The 26,674-nt window shown below is 40.1% G+C and overlaps 1 protein-coding gene across 1 annotated transcript in view; it reads right to left on the bottom strand.

Annotated features, from left to right (window-relative positions):
* Positions 1-26,674, bottom strand: part of Col4a3 (collagen, type IV, alpha 3 (Goodpasture antigen)) — a 143,463-nt gene that overhangs the window by 25,490 nt on the left and 91,299 nt on the right. The window contains exons 23-39 of the mRNA XM_013019908.1: positions 23,228-23,392; positions 20,566-20,658; positions 20,017-20,112; positions 19,269-19,339; positions 18,255-18,437; positions 17,180-17,348; positions 14,975-15,067; positions 13,894-13,995; positions 11,186-11,283; positions 10,209-10,359; positions 9,752-9,865; positions 8,544-8,711; positions 6,940-7,029; positions 6,425-6,559; positions 2,661-2,759; positions 1,916-2,005; positions 1,479-1,618 (exon numbers count right to left, since the gene is read on the bottom strand). Of these exons, the coding sequence (XP_012875362.1) occupies positions 1,479-1,618; positions 1,916-2,005; positions 2,661-2,759; positions 6,425-6,559; positions 6,940-7,029; positions 8,544-8,711; positions 9,752-9,865; positions 10,209-10,359; positions 11,186-11,283; positions 13,894-13,995; positions 14,975-15,067; positions 17,180-17,348; positions 18,255-18,437; positions 19,269-19,339; positions 20,017-20,112; positions 20,566-20,658; positions 23,228-23,392 (2,057 nt within the window). The remainder of the gene's footprint in view (positions 1-1,478; positions 1,619-1,915; positions 2,006-2,660; positions 2,760-6,424; positions 6,560-6,939; positions 7,030-8,543; positions 8,712-9,751; positions 9,866-10,208; positions 10,360-11,185; positions 11,284-13,893; positions 13,996-14,974; positions 15,068-17,179; positions 17,349-18,254; positions 18,438-19,268; positions 19,340-20,016; positions 20,113-20,565; positions 20,659-23,227; positions 23,393-26,674) is intronic.

Genomic DNA, 26,674 nt, shown 5'->3' with positions numbered 1-26,674 from the left:
ATGATAAAGCTACCTCATTTTGTGTCCAATGAACGGTTCTAAACATTCTTTCTATTTGTTGCCTATGACACCTCAAACTTAAGTGGAACTACTAATTAACTGACCATGAATAAAGTCAAATAGAATTCTTCATTGAGAAAATATCTCACTGGACAGTTGGTTTTCTGAGAATATAATCCAAGTAGAAAGTAGAAAATGTTCTACCTACCATGTAATAAAACATATTTGTAAGGGGTTTCTTCAATAGTTAAAATTTTTCTTTCTTGTTTTGATAATTACTACTAGAAAATGTAGAAACATTTTTTAAAAAAGTGGTGTTTACTACTTTAAAAGAAGAAGAGGGTTTGTTGAGTAGTAACTTGAATGTTAAAATAGCCAATGAAAAATATAGATTCTTCCTCCAAAAATTTTTACCCAAACATTTTGTGTTCAATTTCGGAGGTTGGTGGGTTTCTTGGGATAGCATAATTTTCTTTGGGGGCCATGAAATCTCACGTTAAGAAGCTCTGCTTATGGAAATTTCCATTGATTATCCTATTCTGGGCTAGCTGTGTGTGTCTAAGTGGTGTTGTCAGAAAGGCCAGAAGGACATAAATGTATAAAAAGTAACCAAGCTCCACTGAAGCATTTAATTGCTCTTTCACACAATATATTTCCAAAGACTTTGGCACTCCATCTTGAAGTGACAGGACAAGCGCTTGGAAGGAGCATTGAAACAAGTCATAAATACTGTCTGGTGGAATGGAAATGTTGAAAGCTCCAAACTAAAGAAGATGCATGCATCTTAAGATTTTGTTTGCTTTTTAAAAAAATCATGCTGTAAAGTTATTCTGCTTTATATTTTTATTATGCCTTATTAAGACAAAGAGGGGTGTGTGTGTGTGTATAGTTGAATTCTAGGCTTCAGATTCTCTTTGCTTTTCCTACTCAAGGCTGGCACTCAACCTCTTGAGCCACACCTCCACTTTGGATTTTTCGCTAATTAATTAGAGACAAGAATCTTTCCATTTTGTCTGTCTGGGCTGGCTTCCAACCTTGATTCTCAGCCTCCTCCATAGCTAGGATTATAAGCATCAGCTAAGAAATATCTTTTCAATTATACAACATTACAACTTGGTGTGAGATGAATCCATAACAAAGACCGCTCAGTGTGGATAACCAAGAAAAAACTGTTATGTCAAGCACGGTAGGCCTGTAACCACTGCCCCACATTTGAACCGAGGGATAGAGAAAGAGTTGCATTGATGTTCCCTGAGAGATCCTTTGATGGATAAAACAGGCTGTCCAAAGTTGACAGCTATGAGAAACAAACAATCAAGAATGCATTACACACAGGCGTGTACACACACACCTACACACACACTTCCAAATAACTGAAAGCAGAGTAATATTTTCAATTTTGTCTGTACTGACTCTACATCATATTTTCAAACTCCCCACCCCTCACCAAAACATAACCGTGTCAATGGCTTATATACCGTTGGTCCTGGCGGGCCTGGCCTTGCTCCTTCAGAATAGCCTGGCTCTCCCTTTTCTCCTTGGAGCCCAGGAACCCCAGGGAGGCCAGGTCTTCCAGCTAGACCCGGGAGTCCTCTGGTTCCTTGTTTTCCTTTAGAACCTGAAATTAGGAAACCCATCAGCAAAGATATGTACCTAAATGTGGGACTCTTGAGCATTCTACTTGACATTTGCATGAACCATTCTCTCAAGTTTTTCTTTCAAAAGTCACAAATGCATTGTCATTATAAATAGTGATTATTAAACAGCATATTTTTAAAATTTTCACTCATGTTCTATCTGTATACAGCACTGCTATTTAAACGCCAATCTGGTTGTCTTACATCAACTATGTACAACATGCAGCATCGAAAATCTACCATCACGACCTGTAACCACAAGGAACTTAACAAATTACCTGGTACACCCATGTTCCCCATGCCGCCAGCCATGCCAGGTGGTCCTGCTTCTCCAGGATTCCCAGTTCTCCCCAAATCTCCTCTCGGGCCTTGAGAACAAGAGTCAGAGGTTTTGCAATGTTCTTGGGCACAGTAGGTGTTCAATAAGTTGCTTGCAGAATGAATGAATGGAGAACAGCTAGACTAGTGGGCCTTAGACTGAGGCCTTAGAAGAGTACAACTAGAGACAGCTAGATCCTCCTAAAGGTAGCCTGGATTTCATGGCATTCGGGTCATCCTAAGACCAATGCCAGCAAGAAAATCCTGTCCTCTTAAAATTACATTTCCAACAGCATACTGAGGTCATACTGCCAATGTAATCTATTTTACTGAGATGCTTAGGGACACTAATAGTTTAAAAAATTACTTTGAACTCTCTGTACCTTGTCAAAAAATAAACACAGAAAACAAAAACCTCTAGACTATTAATTGTACCTCTACAATATGATGATAAATGATCATTTATAACAGAGTAATCATTTCCTATTTGAAAACAAAACTTCAAGCAGTGACATAAAACTGTGTATGGCATAGTATCTTTTAGGTGACAGGTGATCTTTTAAAACACTTGCATTTTGGTTGAATGTGGAAGCAAATTTCTGCTGGAACACTAATGGAATTACTTACGTTGACTATACTAAATCTAGAAACAACTTTGATTACATTTAAATGGAGGAAAAACTTGAGTTATGGCCTGGGTGATACCTGGTGGTCCTGGTGGTCCAGTGGGTCCTGGGAGACCCTGTAAGCCTGGCAAGCCCGGAGTGCCTCTGTTTCCTTTCTCACCTGGATTTCCTGTAAATCCTAAAGAAAGACCAGATATTAAAAATACAGGTTATAGCCGGACATTGGTGTAATCCTAGCTACTCAGGAGGCTGACATCTGAGGATCACGGTTCAAAGCCATTCTAAGTGGGAAACTCCATGAGACTCTTATCTCCAATAAACCACTCAGAAAACCAGAAGTGGCGCAGTGGCTCAAGTGGTAGAGCGCTTGCCTTGAGCTGAAGAGTTGAGGGACAGCGCCCAGGCCCAGAGTTCAAGCCGCATGACCAACCAAAAAAAATTATAATAATAAAATAAAAAAATACAGGTTAGAATTTTATCTGATTCATCCCTATTTAGGTTTACATTCATGGAACTATTATTGTAATAGAATGTCACAAATTTATTAAGATCATGGAGACATTAGCTATTTTTTAAAAGGAAGATTAAATGAGATAATATGTATAAAACCTTGGCACAGCATCTGTCATCTGGTAGCTCTCACTTTACACTAGCAATTATGATAATTTACATGTTAAAATAACATTTAAGACGTGGTGATCTCAATGCCTCTTCTTCCTAAAGTGGAATGCTATCTCTTCTCATTACATGATAGTCATCTAAACAATTACATTCTCAACCCATTTGTTAAAATTATTATTGGGTAAGTGAAAAAATATTATTGAGTAAGTAATGGATTAAGTGAAAGGCTGTATCTAGAATAACTGTCAATTAGTGACAGTGCTGGATTGAACAGTTCTTCATGGCTGGAAAGATCATTAGCCTCCCAGAACACCATTCAAGCAGATATATATACATACATATATATATATACATATATATATATGTATGTATGTATATATATGTATATATGTGTGTATATATGTATATAGGAGTATATACATATACATATATATATGAGCTTTGGATCATATTATTCTCCTTCCCTTTGATACTCATTGAATACCCTTTACCTACTAAATAAACTACAAGCTTCCTTAATCATCTGCAGCATCCTACACACTACCCATGGCCTAGTTTTGTGCCTTTTCTCACACATCCTTATTTTCCCTTAGCTATTTTCCTGATCACAAACTCATTCGCTCATTGACATATGGATTGTGTCTGTAATTAATAGACAGGTCTTGTTGTTCTGTGTTCTGGAAATAAAAGTAATTGTTTTCCCTTTCCCAAGTTTTTCGTGTTTAGTTGGGGAAATGGCCAAGTAAATGAGCAATTACCACCCAGTGAGATAAATTCTGTATGGAGTTGGGCACAATGTGTTACTGGAAAGAATTTGTGGAAAAGGGAACTAATGTTTAGCTCATTTCTGAAGACCAAATGAGAGCTAATTGGGTGAGGAAAGCATGGATGAGTGGAATCCCAGGCAAGAAATAGCCTAGCAATACCAAAGGAGTGGCGACTAGCAGAAGGTAAGCTTGCTGTGTTTTGTTCCTCTGTTTTTGTTTTTATTTCCACTTACATCATTTATCACAATATAAAAATACACATTGTTTAGTGTGTTTATTTGCTGTAGCCTGCAGGCCAAATCTGGCTTGGTTGTGTATGGTTTAAGAGCTGCCGGTATATTTTTCATTGTTAAAGGTTATGCAAACCAAACCCAAACAAAACCAAAGAAAAATATGCAACAGGGACCATATGTGGCCCACAAGATCTAACTAAGACAGTTACCACTTCGTCTATATAGAAGGTGTTTAGCACCCACTCATGTTTCTTTCTGTGCTTTTGGCTTGCAAGAGCCCTTTTTTTTTACCTCATATTCATATTTTTTTCTAAAATGTTTCCAACCCTCCCCAGATAGTGTACAATAGTTTTAGTAAGTAATATCTATGCAGGCAATTCGTGAAAATTAGAGATGTCTTCCTTTCTTGTTCTTTTTCTCTTTCTTCACTTTCTTTTTTCTCTTCCTCCCTCCCTTCTTCCTTTCTTTCCTCTCTTCCTTCCTAACTTCCTTCCTCTCTTTTTCCTTCCCTCCCTCCATCTCTTCCTTTCTTGCTACTTGCTTGCTTGTTTAACTCAGCTTAGCATAGTTTAGCATGGTGTAGCACAGTTTAGATCAGTTCTACCTGAATGTGCCTTCCATTTCATTGCACAATGAAAGCAGACAAAAATATCACAAGTCGTTTAAATAAGGATACAGGTGGACCCATTGCAACAATGAGAAGTACAAGTTGTAATGTTGAAAACGAACTTTACAACTTTGGTGTAGGGGGGGGAGGATTGGGGGGGGCGGAGGGAGGCTGGGAAGGGGAAACAAAGGAGGAGGCTACAATGCTTGATAAGAAATGTACTCATTATCTTGCCCATCTAATTGTAACCCCTCTGTACAGTATTTTCACAATAAAAAATAAATAAAAATTTTTAAAAAATCACCAGAATTAGTTGATCCCCTTTACAGCAGGTTAAATGAGAATGAAATGGAAGGCTTTTGCATTCAGCTTTCCACTAAGCAAAAGGAGTACTTCCTATAAATTGATTTTTTCCCCCAATGATTTTCCATTGCCTCAACTGGCAAATTAGTTGGACTGGATCCCTTTTGAATTTACCAGTTATCACTTTTAGGAAGTCTTTTCTAATCCTGAAAAGTGTTGCTCAGTCTTTTTTTGCATGGTCTGCTTGTCTTTCTAGCATGATCTGTGTACGTTTTTGTGTGTGTTGATGTTAAGATTTTGAGCTCGGGGCCTCACACTTGTCAAGTAATCATGTTACCAGCTGAGCCACTATCCAGTTATTTTCAGATAGGGTCTCTGGCTTTTGCTGGGGCTGGCCTCTAACCTTGATCCTCTTACACTTCTTGTATAGCTGGAATTGCATGTGTAAGCAATCATGCCGAACCCTGTACACACTTCTGTTGGACTATAAATCCTGTGTGTCAAGAATATCAATATTTGTTGAATACAATTCCTCAAAATGGATCACAAATTCCCAAAGACATGATCTGTCTTTGTAACCACAGGATATTTTTCTTCCATTTCTTCCATGATAGGACAGTTTGATCTGTAGAGGAAACATCTTGACCTACAACTCTGATTTTCTAGTTTCTTAGGGTTAAATTTTATTAAGGGGACTCCAAAAGAGGTTGGATTGAAACTTGGTTTTATAGTGGTTGTAACTGTATTACTCATATAACAGAAGTAGCCACAGAAAGAAGCCACTCAAATAACTATAAGTAATTTGAATGGATTGAATTTTCCTAATATCCATGCCTAACAATTTCAATTTTGAAGGATTATATTTTCAAGAAAACTTTTTTGCTCATTATTCTCCAAAGATTTTGAGCAGTTTTTGGAAGCAGTCAGAAAAATTTATCTTGATATTACAGACAGATTAGAGTATAAGACAGAGATTTTCATTTCTACTAGAGAAGTTTCTTGCATGTGGAATTTTAAAAATGGGTTTCATTTTTTTCCCCAGACTAAGCCAAACGGAAGCTTTGAGGGTTAAGATTAAACATTTGGTTATTGACAGTTTAAATACAGAAGATGAAAATATGAAATTAATTTAGAAATAAAGTGATGAAACATATTAGTATTGATGCTTAGTCTCCAACTGCTGTGTTTTGGGCAGGTTGACTAGACACGATTCTCCATTTGTCGATGAAATGGATTTGCCTGGATGCTTGCTTAGCCCCAGAACAAGCTCTGAGGTTCTGAATGTAAATCCCCAAAAGTTTTTGTTTTTTACCTTTGAGGCCTGGTTCTCCTTTGTCCCCCTTTAACTGGGTTATGCGAGAGGGCCCAGGGATTCCTTTTTCTCCTTGTTCCCCTTTGGCTCCTGGGGGTCCTCTTGTGCCTTTCATTCCTGGAATTCCAAGGCTGCCTAACAGATAGAAGTAACAGCATCAGGTCCTTCATTCTCTATGGGGTTCATAAAGATTTAGAAATCAACAGTGTCCAGTAAAATAGAACCAGAAAAGTTAACAGTGCTGAGTGACTGACAGTTTCCCTGAACAGACAATCATGAAAGCAGTGATCTAAACCCATTCTCTAAGGGAGAAAAAAGGATCTGTTCACCTGGGAAGATAGGATCCATTCACACAAGGAAAAGAAATGTAGAAAACAGAAAATGGAAGGTGTTCTTTCAGAACTAACCTTCCCTCCCTGCCCCACCCCTCTCCAGGAATGAAATGTGACTTATTCTGCTGCTGAATAAATGGACATACCCATACCGACTGGTGTTTGGGAAGACTTGTCCCTTACCCTTTTGCCCTGGTGAGCCTGGCTCCCCAGGAGGCCCAGGAAGGCCGATGGTCCCAGGATAGCCCATCATCCCAACTGTGCCTCTTTCACCTGCGGAAACAAATGAGCACAGACAGCACATATTGTATAGAAGAAGAAAAATGAGTCCTACACAAGTCAAGAAAGTAATAGGAATTCCATAAAACCAACATAAGTTATCCTTTGGTTGAGAGTTGAAGGAATGGTTTCTTAAATAGGAAAATGGCCCTGAATGTCTAGGAGGTCTGTCAGTCAATGGTTTTTGTTATCTCCTTGGTGGGAAGGCCGTGGAAACATCGAGAACTGAGTACACTGAGGCTCTGGCATATTCCCTCTTACCTTCTGACCAACGGCTTCCTAGTGTATCTCTTTAGTTTGTTTTTTTCATTCACTTGTCTCTAGTTGGATTTAGTGTTTAAATATATCTGTTATTGCTCCTATACTAGGAAGGGAGCACGGTTATCTACTGGTGAATCCCCAAGGCTAGCATAATATATGAGTAACTCAATGATAGTAATTACCGAAGGATAATTTGCTAATCAGATTTTTATCCCAGGCTCTAGTCTTCAGGAGCCATGAGTGAGCAGATTCAATGAAGAAGCAAAACATCCTCCCTAAATACATGAACTGTACAACAGCCATGAAATGAAAAGAAGAGCATGAGAAAAGCTGTTATAAACAACTCAGTGGCAACAAGTTAGATGTAGATAAAATGGATAATTTCCAAAAGAAACATAGATTACCAAAGCTGACATAAAAAGAAGGGGAAAAGCTGAAGAAAATCTGTTATAGAAACAAGTGAAAAGAGCGCTTGACACTTAGAAGATTGTCCTTAAAGAGACGTCCATACTGGGAGATTCTACTAAATGTGTAAGGAGTGAAGAGTCTTTATAAACTCAGGAACCAGAAGAGGAAGAAACACCTCCCAGATTTTTTTTTTTTGCCAGCCCTGGAGCTTGAACTCAGGGCCTGAGTACTGTCCTTGAGCTTCTTTTGCTCAAGGCTATAACTCTATGACTTGAGCCACAGAACCACTTCTGGCTTTTTCTGTTTACGTGGTACTGAGGAATCGAACCCAGGGCTTGATGCCTTCTACTACTAAGCCACATTCCCTCCAGATTGTTTTATAAGAGCAATATTGATACCAAAACCAGACCACTGATGTCCCTACTGCTTCCAAAACAAGAGACATCACAAGAACAGAAACTACCCACCAACTACCCACAAACTACTAGCAAGTATAATACCATAATATTTAAGGTATTACACAGAATAAAAAAAAAGCCCTAGCTGGGTAACTGAAATATGGTCACCCTGCCGCTACCATTCTGGTGCCCCTGAACCCCTTACAAGTACTTCAGAGGGAACAAGTTATACTAACTGAAGGAAAAGCATAGAATCAAAAGGTTATGTAATTCTAGGGGCTACCTGAAGGGGGAAATGTGGGAGGAGATATGAGAAGAAGAAAAAAAAAGTGAGGGAAGCGATGACGTTGTCCAAAAAGAAATGTACTCATTACCTGACTTGTGTAACTGCAATCACCTGTATAATAACAGTGATCTTTTTTTTTTTAATTGAAAGGATACCTGGGAGTCCTGAAGGTCCTGGAGCACCTGGACGTCCTTTCTGACCTGGTGGTCCCATCTCCCCCTGGTGACCTGGCACTCCGGGAGGTCCAGGTTCTCCCGGGGCTCCTGACCTATCCAAGCCCGGAATGCCAGGGTCTCCCTTTGGTCCTGGTTCACCTCTTCGACCTATATTCAAATAAATGCAGGAATGAATTAAACAGCGTACCTACAGGCATGTTCTGGAACAGTGCATCATGGCTGTGGCTTAATCTTTCAATTCAGAATTCTTAAGAGCTTCTGTAGAGCCGAGCCACCAGATACTTTATGAAACCACAGTGCCACTAAAGCAGTAAGGTTTGCCCAAGAGGTTGTGAGCATCTAAAGTACGGTACGCCACAGATACTAACTGAATTCTGGACAAGTTTTCCCAGAAACAGTTATTAGATTTAATTGAGAAGAATGACAAGATAGTATAAGTTTCATATCCAGAACATATAGTTCACATCACCCTTTCTTTTATGTTTCCTATGAAGCAATCAACTTACTGATTTTAGTTTCTAACTTGTCAAATTGCTACCTTCTTTATTTTTATTGTTATTTTTTGTCAGTCATGGGGCTTGAACTCTGGGCTTGGGCGCTGTCCTTCAGCTCTTCAGCTCAAGGCAAGCGCTCTATCACTTGAGCTACAGTGCCACTTCCGGTTTTCTATTAGTTTATTGGAGATAGGAGTCTCACGGTCTTTCTTGCCCGGGCTGGCTTTGAACCACAATCCTCAGATCTCAGCCTCCTGAGTAGCTAGGATTACAGGCGTGAGCCACCGGTGCCCAGCTCTTTCTTTATTTTACTAAGAAAAAAATGATCAGTTCAATATTCTTAGGGAGGTATTGAAAGCAGTCTCTGAGATGTTAGGCATGTAAGTAAATAATTATGTATGTATGTAACTTTTTATCCATCCATCCATCCATCCTGTCTTCAGTGTTCATATTTCTTTACATAAAAGATACAAGCCAACTCATTATAAGAACTCTGGCCTCTCCCTCTGCAGAAGTGCATGCTGCTATACACAACAAGTCCATAACAACAAGGCTTGTATTGCTCTCTGAGCAGACATGATTAGTTGTTAGATGATTTGTTGTTGGATATTCCCATGTTAAATAGCAAAGTGCAGAGCCAGAGCCTTACCTCACCTTCCCACCTCCTTCCTGGTTTGCAATCTCTCCTCTTACCTGGCTGTCCTTGCAGTCCATTTAAGCCGGGAAGGCCTGGAACGCCCCTGGGACCCTCTAAGCACTTTCCTGGGGGTCCTTTTTCTCCAGGTGGTCCGGCCCGCCCCGGATCTCCTGCAACAGCATGTCCAAGACAATGCTCAGTTGTCCTAGTATGGTCCTAATATGGCTAGCATGGCCCCTCCCTAAGGCACAGCTAACTTCAGTACTACTCCTACGACTCTAACAGAGGACATTCATGAAAAAGGAAACGAGGGTGGAAGGGAAAGAAAAGGAGGAAGAAAAGGAGGGCAGCCACATTCAATGGGAAAATAATTAGGCTTTGCAGATCCTAATACATTGAACTAGAACCTTTTTTTTCTTTAAGATTTCTTCACCCTAGAGCATCTACGTATTCAGCATGCTGCATTTCCACTGAGCTCACAGTGGACAAACGTAGTTACGCTTGCTATTGTACCTCGAGGTCCATCCAGCCCATCTTTTCCTGGAAGTCCAGGGACGCCGGGAAGTCCAGGGAGTCCAATTTCTCCATTTTCCCCAGAATTGCCTCTTTCTCCTGGAAAACCTGGTTTTCCTGGTTCTCCAGGCCTGGCTAGAGCTGGTTCCCCCTACACGCAGCACAGAAATGACATTAGTTTTACCATAGGATGCTTCCAAACCCTCAGAGAGATCAGCCGGTCTGTGGGGCTCTTTACTTGGAAACAACCCTTGGTTATGGATGATCTAATTCCTCCCCCCAAATACACACAGCCATCACCATAAAAAGCTTTTCCTTTTGAATTCTAGTTTCTGACTTTGCAATACAATTACACTGAATGATGCTCCAAGGTATAGAGCTCCAGGCTTTGAGAAGACTGTGGGATTCACTGTAAACAGAAATCTGGAGAGCTTTCCTTTGGATGGTTTTTCTCATTGCTATCCACATTTCTTTTTAGAGTTCTCTCCTTTAAAAATTTTTTTTTGTTGTTGTTGGTTGTGGGGCTTGAACTCTGGGCATGGGCGCTGTCCCTCTGCTCTTCATCTAAAGGATAGAGCTCTACCACTTCAGCCACAGTGACACTTCTGGTTTTCTGGTGGTTAATTGGAGATAAGAGTCTCATGGTTCCTGCTTAGGCTGCCTTTGAACTGTGATCTTCAGATCTCAGCCTTCTGAGTAGCTAGGATTACAGGTGTGAGCCACTGGTGCCAAGCTAGAATTCTCTCCTTTTATGTACTCAGTGTTTCTGATGCCATTGAGAAAGGAACATAGATATAAAGCTAGTTTCCTTTTTAGAAAGGAAGATGATATGGAAAAAATAGTATCTTCATCACTTACAAATAATCCACTAGTTTTTTCCAAGCCCAGAGTGGCGTCCCTAGCAGGAGCTTCCTGACTGGTGATTGTGTTACCCTTCCCTCTCACCCAAATCAGTCTGAGTGGTCGTTTTTGCAGACCTTGGCTCCTGGGAAGCCTGGATCTCCGGGAAACCCAGGCTCTCCCATTTTCCCAGGGTAGCCTGGGGGTCCTTTAGCTCCTAGCAAGCCTCGATCTCCTACAGGGAAAAACAAACGAACGGAAAATGGAAGGTTACTTTTAATGAAAGATTCTGAGCAATATCTCTTATTTCGTCTAATTCTTTGATATGGCAACCAGCAAGAGATGGTTTTGTGAATGTTTGAATGATGAGAAACCCAACTAATAAACAAGCAATTAAAAATTCAGTGGCAAATCAGATTCTGTTGGTCCCTAGTCTTTAAAAATGTCATTTTATTATTTTATTTTATTTTTTGTCCATTGTGGGCTTGAACTCTGGGCCTGGGCACTGTCCCTCAGCTCTTCAGCTCAAGGCTAACACTCTACCACTTGAGCCACAGCACCACTTCTGGCTTTTTCTGCTTATGTAGTGCGGAGGAATTGAACCCAGGGCCTCATGCATGCAGGGCAAGTACTCTACCACTGAGCCACCTTCCCAGCCCCTTTATTTTATTTTTATGTTGGTCATGGGGCTTGAACTCAGGACCTGGGCACTGTCCCTCAGCTTTTTGTTCAAGGCTAGCATGCTCAAGGCTTTGAGCCACAGCACCACTTCCAGTTTTCTAGTGGTTAATTGGAGATAAGAGTTTCACAGACTTTCCTGCCTGGCTTGGCTGGCTTCGGATGGCAATCCTCAGATCTCAGCCTCCTGAGTAGTTAGAACTACAGGTGTGAACCATCAATGCCCAGCATGCTTTTTTAATTTTATGACTTAATATCACTACAGTTTTAATTCAGCAATTCTTCACACCACTGAAACTGGTTGGCCATTTGATCAAGTTTGTGGTTGTAGTCTATTCCATTCACAGTGTGTAGCTAAATGGAATTTTATGCATCTATCCGTGTGGGCATGCCCCAAATACCTAGCAATCTTTTTCAGTACCTCAGGAGGCCTTTCCCACAAGGTTAACCAAGAGAATGAAGTCTGAATGCTCTGTAGCATCCTGTATGTAATGAGTTAAACTTCTTTTATGCATAGGAGAATTGAGGAAGGAGTCACACACATTTTCTATGATCTATGGTTCTCACTAAGAGCCAAAGTGAAACTGTATTCAAAGGATGACTGTGTTCCTCCGATCGCATCAAATCTGGATTCACAAGCAGTTCAGAGATTCCTCATTAGGTCACTGGGACATTGTAAACTCCTCAGCTAGTTCCACATCCTGTACTTTGCCATCATTGTCCACAAAGTGAACACATAGAGCTGCAAAACTCTGCTGCAACTTACTAATTCAGGATCTGGGAAAGACTAGATAGGAATATGGGCTGGACTCCATTACTTCACAGATCACTAGGAAACTATGACACTGGAGCCTAAGCCATTCTTAGGATCACATGAGAAATGTGATTTATGTTGTTTATTAGAAATCCTTATAAATTAAAATAGATAAATACTCTAATATTTGGGCAGAATAGATGTACACATTAATGACATATTCATACCAAACCATACAATATCCAAAGGGGATTATATCTTTATATTTAGACAAGCATGAAATTGTTATAAAACCTACAGTTCTCTTTGAGAATCTAAGGACCAAACCTCCTTATATGTCATTTTCTTTGGTGGGTTGTGGGGCTTGAACTCAGGGCCTGGGTGCTGTCCCTGAGCTCTTTCACACAAGGCTAGCGTGCGACCACTTTGAACCACAGCTTCACTTCTTCATATATCATTTTAGATAGTACTTTCTTTGGTATATTTGTCAGAGAGGAGCCTTAGGTAATTACTCAGTTTCACCATCTGGAATTTTGAAGTATTTCCACTTTGATGAGAAAGATCTTTTCTAAAAGGAAAATAACTTTTGTAATTTATTTGGATGTGTAAAGAAAAATCAACCATGTGATGTCTGTAGGAAGTGTGTTAAAGATTGAATCTAGGGCTTGAGTGTGCTAAGCATACTATCTACAACTAGGCGCTATCTTCAGCTCTGGGTATGATTTCTTTTTTTTTTTTTTTTTTTTGTCGATCATGGGGCTTGAACTTTGGGCCTGGAACTCATTTCTTATTAAGAAAGAATTATGTGAAGTGAAGAAATGTGTAAATGAAAGAGTGTAGAAGTGAAGAAAAGTTTAGTTGTAGTCCAACAAGCAAGAAGGATTACTATCCATCCTCATTTTGGTGAATTTCCCTCCATTTCCTTTTCTCTTTTATCATTTCCTTTTGTGCTTTCTTTCTTCTCTCTCTCCCTCTCTCTCTTTCTCTCTCTCTTTCTCTCTCTCTCTCTTTTGTTAGTAGTGGGGCTTGAACTCTGGGCCTGGCGCTGTCCCTCAGCTCTTCAGCTCAAGGCAAGCTACCACTTGAACCACAGAACCACTTCCGGTTTTCTGGTGGTTTATTGGAGATAAGTCTCACAGACTTTTCCTACCCTGGCTGGCTTTGAACTGTGATCCTCAGATGTCAGACTGCTGAGTAGTTAGGATTACAGGCGTAGGCCACCGGTGCCTGGCTCCATTTATTTTTGGATGGTGCTAGAGTTTGGAACTTGACCTTCTAATTGCTAGGCAGGGGTCTACCATTGAACCGCAAGTCCAGCATTCTTCCCCTAGTTTTTCTATGCATTTACAAAAGTATAATGACCTTGAGATTGAATTAATCACTGTGAATTCTTTCTTCTCACTTAATATTTACCTTTTGGTCCTGGAGGTCCAGGAAGTCCGATTCCTGGGATTCCTGGTTCCCCTTCAGGTCCAGGGAGACCAGGATCACATCTTCCCATGGAGCCAGGGAGACCTGAAACAGACAGACAGACAGACAGACAGATACACACACACACACACACACACACACACACACACACACACACTAGCAATTTGCCTTCATCTGTCTTTTAAAAGAAAATATCTAAGTTCTAATGTTCTAAGTTCTAATGTATCATCTCTGCCCTTTTGGGAAATTAAGAAATAATTTTACCAATAATAACACCAATCTTTCCTGTCCAACACTAGCTAATGGGAAAATAAATTTTGTTCTAGATATTGGGAGCTCTGTGTTTACCTGTGTAAACAAAATTAACTTTTAGAGAAAATGAGAGGGAAATCAAGTTGCAAATAAAGGTGCTATGAAAAATACCTTATTAACCACTGATAAACATTGATTTTTTTTCTCCTTACCCTCAAAGTTATGAAGACTGTTCCTTTTATTTCTTTCTTTTTGTGGCCCTGGAGTTTATGCTCAAGGTTTCATACTTGGCTAGACAAGTGCTCTGCCACTTGAGTCATACTTCTAGCCCTTCTTGCTTTGGGTATTTTTGAGATAAGGTCCACACTTTATGCTCAGGTTGGTCTTGACTGTTATCCTCCTGATCTCCACCCCTGGGTTATAATCCTATAATCCTATAATGCCTATAATCCTAGGCATAAGCAACTGTGCCTAGCTCAGAACTCCTTTTAAGTAAGTATATCAGCTCTCCTTTGGAACTTTTATATAAGAAGGACAAGCAGGAATAATTTGCATAGCCTTAAAGGTAACAAGTCTGGTCTGTTTGCTTATCTGAAAGTTTCTGCCCTGTGGTCTTTACTTTGGAGCCAAGAAATGGTATTTTTTTTATTATAATGTGGGCAATATTTTCTCAGGAGAGTTGACCATAAGAGTCTCACTTGAGCTATCCTATGATAACATGTCTTCCATGTATAACAGTCACTAAATCCAAAGGGACATATGACTGCCTTACCTGTTATCACATCCCAGACTTGGAATCAAGGGGACTTACCAGGGGGGCCTCGGGGGCCCACACGGCCAGGGGGCCCTGGAGGTCCTGGGGGGCCTGGGACTGGGAGTGAAACACTGGGTTCTCCCTTAGGACCTGAAGAACATTTGTCACAGTGAGGTTGGGTGCAGAGTGAAGCTTGTCATGGATGATAGGGATGTGTATACATTTATACACATCCTAAAGGAAATCAGAATAATAATTTCTGCCTCCACAGAACTCAAAAATTGCTAAAGTATGACCAGCCCATGAAAACATTCTTATTCAATCAACAGATGCTTGTAAGACTCTGCTATTGTCTAGGCAGTATTTCTCATGAGTAGCTCCACAAACCTGTTGAATGGCGTCCTTTTACAAAAAGTTGATAATATGGTATTACGTTGGTGAATCCTGGGAATATTTACTTACTGAGGAACTAGGTTGACTTTTTGGTTTCTCTTCCTTTTCTTTTTTTTCTCTTCTCTTTTCTTCTTTTTTTTGGAAGTACTGGAGATTGAACTCAGGGCCTTGCACTTACCAGCAGGTGTTATACTGCTTGAGCCGTCCTCCTAGCTCTCCTCTTTGATTTTGCTTTAGTTATTTTTCAGCTTCTTTCAGACATGTTTTGGCTGGGGCCAGCCTCTAACTACCATGTAATTCTCTCCACCTCTTAGGCAGCTGGACCCACAAGTGTGTTCTATACTGTCCAACTTGTTTTGTTGAGATAGGGTCTTGTTAACATTTTATCCTGACTGGCCTGACAGGTATGATCCTCCTAATTTCCACCTCCCAAGTAGCTGAGATTACAGGCATTCACCACCCTTATATCCTGTTTCTGAGACAAGGTCTTCAAATCTAAGGCTGGCTGATCCTGCGGCTTCTACTTCCCAAGTGCTAGGACTGCAGGCATGAATCACCGTGTTTTAATGTAGCAGGAAAATAGTATTATTTTTTTTTCAGTCATTTGAAAGTGTAAAACCATTCTTAGTTTGTGAACCACCCAAAGACCGATGATGGGTTGGATTTAGTCTATGGGCTTGCTAATGCCTGGATTAGAACAACAGCATCCAAACACCCCCCTCCAATAATAGTCTCCATTAAAATAATGAAGAGTGATAAATACACACACACACACACACACACACACACAGAGTAAACTTTATAAATGTGTGGACAGAAATGATGTATTCAATGAGTACAGACATGTGTGTGAATACACTTGCTACAAATGGAGACATTATAAAATGATTTGAATGTCATTAAGGTGGCATGGCCGTAATCACAGCATTCAGCTGAATGAGGCAAGATAATTGTGAGTTTGAAGCCAGCCTGGGCTACTAAGACCGTGTCTCAAGAAGGAAGACAAACAACTGGGCATGGTGGCTCAAGCCCAGAATTTTAAGCTACTTGGGAAGTGGAGTTTGAAGAGTTGAGCTTCAAGGACATCCCAGACTAAGAGAACAGAAAAGAAAGAAAAAAAGCATTTACAAGACTAACTTGACTAGAGTATAGCCAACCCCCAAAATGGGCTGGTGGAGTGGTTCAAGTGACAGAGTGCTTGCTAGCAAACAAACATTAACAGAAAGACCGAAAGACACAGAAAAGAAACAAAAGAAAAACAGATACAAGGAGTAACCAGGACCACAGTGGTAGTATGTGTTTCGAACTCTTGGTACCATATGGTACTCATCAGCCACAACACAGAATGCAGAACTGTGTCTTCAGCCCCTGGGGATTCCAGGAGGTCGGTGAACTTGAAACTGTTACCAGACAACTTTTTTCTTCATTGGTCTTCAGTAGTTTGAGGTTTTGTTTGTAACCTGTTTATTGAGTTTCAAATTAAACAAAACAAATGTGCCCTAACATTGTTGGGCCTTGAGGCCTAGAAAAAGCTGCTATGTATGACCTGTTGCTTGGTTTATTCTTCTCCTCATTGACTGCTACTCCACCGTTAGGAGCGATTCATTTAATAAACATCAGTAATGGATACAAATGGTCCTAGGAAATTTCAACAAAATTACCAAGTAATCAGGGAACATGGATTTTCTTTTCCCCAGTCTGACTGTGGATTCTACATGTTAGAAACAAGTTTATATATACATAGTATATATGTAATATAATATATGTAATATATAATATATATTCATTTGCTTTGAAGAAGCTTCTTTAGTTCTGAGAGCCATCAACCCATTCCTTAGGAAAACAGGACTGGAAAGAAAACTAACCAACCGGCTTTTCCAGGCAGTCCTGGGGCTCCAGGAACTCCTTGGGTGCCTTTTGGACCTGGCTCTCCCTGGGGTCCACAGCCAGGTGGTCCTGCTGGTCCTTCAGGCCCTGGAGGCCCAGGGGACCCAGGATTCCCTGGAAGACCGCGATCCCCCTTCTCTCCACTCAGGGCCTGTGACAATAGAAGGTATTTGTGTTGTGCTTCATTCTCATGTCTCCTTACCACAAATTAATTAATCACACCCCACATGTAAATACCAGCTTGAAGGAAGAAGCATTTGATGGGAACTAATATTAAAATAAGAGTGGGTTTTCTGCACTTGAAACGATCTTGAGTCCCACTTGAATATCTTAATGATCTACCACTGAGCCACCTTCCCAGCCCTAACTTGAGATATTTTAAATGACAGAATGCTGGCTCTGGGGCTGGGGGTGTAACTCAGTGGTAGAGCACTTGCCTAGTCTGAGCAAGTCCCTGGGCTCTAGCTCTAGTGCAACAAAACAAAACAACAAACAAAAACCACTATCTCTCTTTGTTTACTACCATATTCCTGAATGAGGCTTTCCGTACATTTTTCACTTAAAATAATGAACACTTCCCCAGAAATACTTACTAAAATTTTCTCCTATTAGTCATTTTCTAAACTTCTTTATACTTCATTGATATAAATACAAACATATAATTTGTATACAAGACAGAGTATTATCAAGGTAGAACTTTAATGCACGCGTGCGTACACACAATTCTAGGGCTTGAGCACAAGGTTTGGGAGCTGTCCCTGATCTCTTTTGCTCAAGGCTAGTGCTCTATCACCTGAGTGACGGCTCCACTTCTGGCTTTTATGTTTGTTTGTTTTTTGCTGGTTTATTGGAAGTAAAAGTCTCTTGGAATTTCCTGCCAGGGCTGGCTTTGATCTGCAATCCTCAAATCTCAGTCTCCTGAGTTAGCTAGTATTACAGGGGAGAGCCACCAGCACCGAGCTGCCAACCACTTTTGGGGAGTAAATCAGCTTATATCTTAACTATGGATTTCTTAGCCATAGGGTGGATAACTTGTGAAAAACTGCTAAATACCAACCGGGTCGCCCTTAGGTCCTGGTGATCCTTTTAATCCTGGAGATCCAGGAGTTCCATCCAAGCCCTTTCTTCCTGGTGGTCCTCTGGGCCCAGGCTCCCCAGGGACACCCATTTGCCCCTGAGGCTGAGGTGTTTCACCTTTTTCTCCTTTAAATCCTGGAGCACCCAGGGCACCTGGAAATCCCTAGGGTGGTACAAAAATGCATTTGCCCTGTGCTTTGTTAGTTGCCTTTGTGTTCATCTTAAAAACAGTGTCAACAAAAACTTTTCAATTTTAATGAACATGGACTTTTTTTTAAACACACATTTTCTTTGCTTCCCAAATATAATTTCAAGCTTTCTGTTTGTTTTACTTTGTTGTGAACTGCTCAAAATGTAAAAATATTCTGTTAGGCCCTATAATTCAGTATAATACAGACAATAATACAACTAAACACAATGAAACAGTATAATTCAGTATGATACAACAATAATCATTTCAATTAGATTTGAGTGATGGCAAATGTGAACATGCATCTCTGAATAACAATTTAAATCTACAAGTAAGACTTTTATTATAACCATCAACATAATTAATTAATGCTATATATAATTGTTCACGATCGATCATTGTAACTGCCTTGTTGAAATATAATTTACATGCTATTGAATGTATCCTTTGTAAACATAGAACTCAATGACATTTAGTAAACTTACAAAATTATTATAAAAAGCATTAAAATGTTTCCAACTTGTTCCTGTAATCCCCCTAAACCATCTGCAGTTAATCCCTGGGCCTGTCTTCAGGGAACCCATGCAGCAACTGATCTGCTGTCCATCTCTGATACCATTGAACTTTATTTATAAATCCATTCATTCATGCATTCATTCATTCCACAAGTGTCTTCCCTTATCAATTAAAAAGTACCTAGAATCTGCTACACAAATGGATAACCTATGTGTTGTGCACCCATAGGTCCAGCATGTTCTGTTTTTCCAAATTGAAATGAAAACTTGAATGATCCTGAAATCTTACCGGAAATCCTGGCGGACCTGCACTCCCTGGGGACCCTGGGCTTCCTTTAGCACCAGCTGGACCTTGTCCTCCTGAAAAATAATGCATTAGTAACTATGATTCCCCAAGTCTATGTGGCCAGGGGCACTCAAGGTGTGAAGAAATTAGGGCATTTTTTTAAAAAAAAGGAGGACAGAATGACAACTTCTATTGTAAAATATACAATGCAATAAGAGAAGAAAGGGAAAAAAACAAACAACAAATATGAGGATGAAGGGAAATTCACATTTCCAGCATATGTGTTAGTGGGAGTGTAAATTAATGCATTCTATAAGTGTGTAAGTCAGAATGGAGGTTCCTCAAAAAAAAAAACTAAAAATAGAACCATCATTTGATCCTGGTACACCACACATGGGCATCTACCTGAAGGCATGTAAATTGGCATACATTAGAAATACTTGCATACACATGAGTATTCTGGCACTACTCAAAATAGTCAAGCTATAGACTCACCAACAAATGAAAAGATAATGAAAATGTGGTATACATATACTGTGGAATGTTAATCGGCCAAGAAAAATGAAATCCTGCCATTTGTAGGAGGATGAATACAAGTAGAGATCTTCATGTTAAGTGAAATAAGCCAGACTCAGACATAAGTCATCCGTTTGTGGGGCAAACTAGGTTCTCTAGCAATCTAATGCCTTTAGCAACTTTCCCAGGGTGTATGCCTTACAAAAACACACATAGGCACACATTTTGGACATACCTGGGATGCCTTTGAGACCATCAAACCCTGGCAATCCTGGAAGACCAGGGGGCCCTGGGATATAAGAACACTGTGTGCACACAAGGCCTGCTTCTCCTACAACAGGAGAGAGACATTGCATTAGTGATAACTTACACCAACTCTACAACAGGACTCATTATCTATGTCTTCAGTGATCTATTGCACAAAGACTTTTTTTAATGTAGTGAAAAATTGTATAGGACATTGTATACCTTAATTAAAAGCCCATGCATTGTATCTGCTTACTTTTTTTTGTTCTGACCTTTACAGTTCTTCTGAGAAGAAATTCTAAGAATCTAGCACAAAACAGTTACTATTTCTAATCTTTCTCCTTGCATACAGGATAAAACTCACCTTCTAGGGATAGTCATCAATGCAGAGTGCTGAACAACAAATGAATGGTTTTAGCTAATTCTTTGGTAACAAAGCCATCCCTGATAAGCTGCTGTTTGGGCTCACAGCAGTCTCAGTGGGAGAAGATCATTGGCTCTGATGATGGGATTCTTTAACACTACAGACCGAACAAACCTTTGGGGCCATCGACTCCTGGGGTGCCGGGGGACCCCGGATGGCCTGGCGGTCCACGGTCACCAGGTGGACCTTTGCGAAAAATGACATCACCTATAAAAAGACATACAGGTAATTCTTCAGTGGTGTTCGTATCAGTTAGCAATGTGTAAGTGCTATATACATTTCCCGCCTTTTGGTATAGGAGGATGAATCTTTAGAAATGTATTGTCTACAATGGAAAGTTCTGATGGATGTTAGCCAGCCCTTCTGTTTGCATCACATAGCTGCATTTAATTTTATCCATTTTGAGGCAGTATCCCAGCTGGCCTCCTACCCCAAATCCTCGTGCCTCAGCTTCCTGAGTTTTGGAATTATATTATAGCTGTGTACCACCATGTCTGCCTTCAAATGTACTTTTTTTTTTTTGATACTGAGGTTGTATGTCATTTTTGTCACAAAATTAACCCATGGTATCTTATTTCCTGTCATTCCAAGACTATTCTGTTACCATTTTCAAGCAAAGGGTCAAAATCTCATTATGCACATCTATCGTGATACATTTTATCTCCCCATGCTTATTAGATACTAAATAGATATTGACTGAACAATGGGTTCTGACACAGGTCGTTGGTTTTCTCCTATAACATACTTTGCTAGCCTTAAGGCAGCTGTTAAGGAAGCTGTTCACCATCTTTCACAACTACTATGATGTGCTGGATAGCCTACTCTCTCAAAATGGGACAGTATATTTTCTGAACTAAGTTTTGGTCTTGTATATCACAAGTAGGTTAAAGGCAGTGAAACAACCTGGTAATAAATAATAGCTGTAACTTCCCAAAATTCAGAACAAGTTGATAAAGAAAATTATGTGTCATATTAAGTTTCCTTGACTACAAAAGACATGTTTGGTTTAGTGAACTTGTCTTTTAATGAACTTGTCTTTGAATGGCTGGGGTATACAGTTCAGTAATAGAAGATTTATCTAGAATAAAAAAGGCCATGGGGCTCCAAGCTGAGCTACACACACACACACATACACACCACTACCATTACCACCATCACTACTGACAATGAGCCCAACAACAGTAACAATAACAGAACAAAACCCATACTTGGCTAATCATCTCTAAAGAGTACTGACACCAGTTTAATTCTTAATGTAAATTTAGATATAAACTCATCCACTTATATGATTGCATGTACTTAACACATCTTCGTAACCATTTCACATTGAATTCAACAAATATAACATGAAGCCTACAATGTTGCAGCTCTCATAGTAAATAATGGGCTTGAAATAGGAAATCAGACCCAGTCTCTGACCTCTGAGAGCTTTGACTGTGTGTGGGAGGAAGTGATATGTACAGGTGAGGGGAAACATTCTAGAGCCAGGGATGAGCCCAGGTGCTGTGAAAGCCTTCTGTAGGAACTGAATTTGAAATCTGGAAGTCAAAGGACAGACAGCTGTCACTTGGGAAAGGGAAGGTGGGACACAGGCTCTAGACAGAGAGCACACAGTAGGTGCAGGCTCCTGAGTAAAGGAACACTGCAGCTCTGGGGTACAGATACCAGCCTTAAGCCTTTACTTGCTACACACGCTCCACATACTAGCCTGGCTCTCTGTAAGAAGCCAACACTAAATCTACTTCCAGAGAGAGACCCAGAAGGCTTGAAAGTGTTGCATTTTTTGACATAATAGGAATGAAATTCAGTTTTGCTTTGTTTTTCACATGGTCCACACCACTTGTCAGATTTGTTCCTGGATATCTCTTTTCACTAATGGGATCGTTTCTCAAAATTAATATTGTGCTAAAGGACTCCCCCCACCCCCCACTGATCAGATAGTAATCGATACTAAGAGTTTTTCTTTTGGATTTTCTAGGCTTATAAACACATTCCCCACACATAGCAAATATTTCTTCCTCTTTGAAAATCGATCCACCAACAAGTCTCTTTGGAAGATGGAATATGAAACACAGGATCTCAGAACCTTCCAGGAAAGGCAAGTAAGATACCAAAGTGATTGAGATCTTCTCAAGGACTGGTTGTAACTGAGTCAACACTACATACTAAACTAAGCAGGAAAAGGCAAAGGCAAGGAGTCGCTGTGAGAACCTAGGAGTGAGCACTCAGATCCTTCAGAGCATCGCACAGCTATGGTCTCCTGCCCAGAGACCTTCTTCTGTCAAGATCTGGGATGCGCTAGTGACCAGGCAAACACATTTAGAAGTGTGTGTGTGTGTGTGTGTGTGTGTGTGTGTGTGTGTGTTGGGGACAAGGGCTGTGGTTAGTTCTGTCCTGTGGGACAAGTTTTTGTTTCTTGGGAAAATAGTTGCTGGTAGATAAATTCCTGTCTCTCTCTTTCCCAGGATAGATTTTCCTGGGACACGTTCTTAAAGATGGGCTGTAGAAGCTGGTATGTGGCCAAGGCCAACTTGATATCCACCTGCCCTTCCCCATGACTCTCCCCTTGTCCACGCTGCCTTCCTGCTCTGCCTTCTGCCAGGGTGGCATTTGCAAAGTCATCATTCCACCCCAGTTCTTTCCCCAGAGAGTTCTAGAATGGAAGATCACTGGAAAGATACCTCAGCAAAGCCCACACAGACCGATGACCAGCATGAGTTGTTTATTTCCCCTCATTTCCACAGGTCACTCACTAGGTGTGGTTATGTACACTTACCTGGAGGTCCTGGAGGTCCTGGTGATCCTGGGGGCCCTGGTGTCCCAGGACAGCCTGGAGACCCGGGAAGCCCCACCATGTCCTTTCCCGGGGGTCCTGTCTTCCCTTTACTTCCTTTTAAGCCTGGCCATCCAGGGGCTCCACTGGGGCCAGGCTTTGATGATCCTTGGAAATAATAATCAGTGTGGTATGTTAAACTCTCTCCTGATAAATATGTATTCATTTTCCAGTTGAAAGCAAACATCCAATGTCTATTTACAGGAGTGGCACAATTGAAAGACATACATAAAATATACAAAATAGAACATGAAAATCCCTTTCCCCCCTTCTTTTGCAACCTTGGTAAATTAGATTGCAGTGAAACAAAGTGTGAAACATTCCATTCCCAGAAGATGTATCATTACAAAACACTGACACAGAGTTTGGGATACATTATAAACTTAAAAAAAATTATTACAGGAGCTGGGAAGGTGGCTCAGTGGTAGAGTGCTTGCCTTGCATGCATGAGGCCCTGGGTTCAATTCCTCAGCCACATAAGCAAAAAGAAAAAAGCCAGAAGTGGCACTGTGGCTCAAGTGGTAGAGTGCTAGCCTTGAGGTGAAGAACTGAGGGACAGCTCCCAGGCCCAGAGTTCAGGCCCCATGACCGGACCCCCCAAAAAAATTGTACAGAGATTACAATGACATGAGTCAGGTAATGAGTCCATTTCCTTTTTACAGTGTTTTCTTCCCTCCCTCTCTCCCAGTCCCTCCCTCCTGTCTCCGCCCATGAGTTGTATAGTTCACTTTCATCAGTGTCCAGTGAGCTTTACTGCTGCACTTTTCCACTTTCCTTCCCTTGAGTGCTCCCCCTAACCCTTCTGAAGCTATACACTTGAATACACCATGCATAAGGAAAAGAAGAATCATAAAACAATCAAAAAATCAAAAATTAAAAATTAAAAAGAGAGCTACTTTGTTTGCATATCTTAGAGTTTATTTATATATATTATTTTATACAACTATGAAGAGGCACTTGGGCATTACACCCTGTGTTTCTCCCCTAAAAATATCCTCTTTTGGTCTCACTGTGTGTGAATATCTTGAATCCTGTATAATTTGTCTTGTTCCAGTGTATTTTAGACCTAATTTATGCATATCGGAGGGAACATGCACTGTTTGTCTTTTTGAGATTGGCTTACTTCATTTAACATGATTTGTTCTAGTTCCATCCATTTCCCTGTGAATGACATTATTTTATTCTTGCTAATTTTATTCTTTCGAATGGATATATAAAGTTTCATTGTGTATAGGTACCACAATTTTTTGGATCCACTCTTCTATTGTGGGGCATCTGGGCTGTTTCTATATCTTGGCTATTGTGAATGGTGCAGCAGTGAACATGGATGTACAGGTGTCTTGATCATATCCTGGCTCATGATGTTCTGGGTAGGTGCCCTGGAGTGGTATTGTCAGGTTGTAGGGAAGATCTGTGTTTAGTTTTTTGAGGACCTGCTGTCCAGAATAGTTATACTAGTTTATGTTCCCACCATCAGTGCAGTAGGGGTCCCTGCCAATGTTTGTTGTTGTTTTAATTCACAATGTTGGCCAATTTAACTAGGGTGAGATGGACTCTCGGAATTGTTTTGATTTGCATTTTCTTTATGGCCAAGGGTGATGAGCATTTCCTCATGTGTTTCTTTGCTATTCTTATCTATTCTGAGAAGTTTCTCCTTAGCAATCTTGACCATTTAGTGATTGGTTTATTAGGTCTGGGAGGGATTAGGTTTCTTGAACTTCTTATATATTGGATATTAGGCCTATGTCTGATGAATTGCTAGTAAAGGTCTCCCATTCTGTTGATTGTCTTTCTAGTTTCATAAATATGTCCTCTTAGCTGTACAGAAACTTTTTATTCTGATGTAGTCCCACTGGTGAAGACTCTTTATATATTGTATATTAGGCCTGTGTCTGATGAATTGTTGGTAAAGATCTCCCATTCTGTTGATTGTCTTTCTATTTTAGTAACTATGTCCTTAGCTGTGCAGAAACTTTTTTATTTTGATGTAGTCCCACTGGTCAAGTCTCTCTTATCTGTTGTGCCCCTTGGACTCTTGTCAAGGAGTTTCCACTTATACCTACAAGTTCTAATGTTTCTCCTACTCTCTTGCAGTAATTTCAAAGTTTCAGGTCTGACGTTGAAGGCTGATCAACTTTGACTTGATATTAGTGCATGGTGATAAATAGGGATCCACTTTTAGTTTTCTGCATATGGATGCCAAGTTTTCTCAACACCAACTATTAAAGAGGCTATCCTTATGTATATGTCTTTGGTTCCCTTATCAAGTATCATATAACTGTAAATGTATGGTTCTGTTTCTGGGTTTTCTAATCTGTTCCACTGATCTTCAGGTCTATTTTTTGTGCCAATACCAAGCTGTTTTTGTTTACAGCTCTGTAGTAGGGCTTGAGGTCTGGTATTGTGATAGCACCACATGTTTTCTGTTTTTTGGGTTTTTCTTGCTTATAATTGCTTTGCCTATTCTAGATCTTTTGTTGTTCCATATGAATTTTTGGATTGTTTTCTCTAAGTAAAGAATGTCATTGGGATTTTGATGGGGATTGCATTGAATTTGTGCATCATTTTTGTTAGTCTGGACATTTTCATAATATTGATTTTATCTACAATCTACTTGGTCATAATATATGATTTATTGATATGTTTCTTGTGGCTAGAATTTTATTGAAGAGCTTTGTGTCTGTGTTCATCAGAGAAAGTGATTTGTAGTTCTCTTTTATTGTTAGATTCTTACCTGGTTTCAGGATAAGTATGATATTGGCTTCATAGAATAAGTTTGGAATTGGTCCTTCTGTTTCTATCTCGTGGAAAAGTTTGAGGAGTATTGGTATAGTTCATCTTTAAAGGTCTTATAAAATTCAGCTGTGAATCTGTCTGGGCCTGGGTTTTTCCTTACTGGAAGACTTCTGATTACTTCCTCAATCTTGTTGTGTATTATTGGTCTGGTTAAACGGTTTATATCTTCTTGGTTCAGTTTAGGCAATTTGTATGTCTCTAAAAATGTGTCCATTTCTGCTAGTTTTTCCTTCTTTTTTGAGTATAGGTTTTGAAAGTAATCCTTTATAATAATTTGGATTTCTTGGATTTTTTTGTAATTTTTTTGTAATGTTTTCTGTGTTTTTGAATGCCTTCTCTTCTTTTCTTTGTCAATCTCACTGGTGGTCTGTCAATTTTATTGATTTCTTTTTCAAAGAACCAGCTTTTTGTTTTATTGACTAATATATAATTTTTAAGGTCTCTATTTTTATCAATTTCTGCTCTAATCTTTGCTCTCTCTCTCTCTTTTTTTTGGGGGGGGTCCGGTCATGGGGCCTGAACTCTGGGCCTGGGCGCTGTCCCTCAGCTCTTCAGCTCAAGGCTAGCGCTCTACCACTTGAGCCACAGCGCCAC

Source organism: Dipodomys ordii, unplaced genomic scaffold (assembly GCF_000151885.1).
Source record: "Dipodomys ordii isolate 6190 unplaced genomic scaffold, Dord_2.0 Scaffold1, whole genome shotgun sequence".
NCBI lineage: Eukaryota > Metazoa > Chordata > Mammalia > Rodentia > Heteromyidae > Dipodomys > Dipodomys ordii.
The sequence above is the reverse complement of the archived record's forward strand: the minus strand, read 5'-3'. Positions and strand labels throughout refer to the sequence as shown.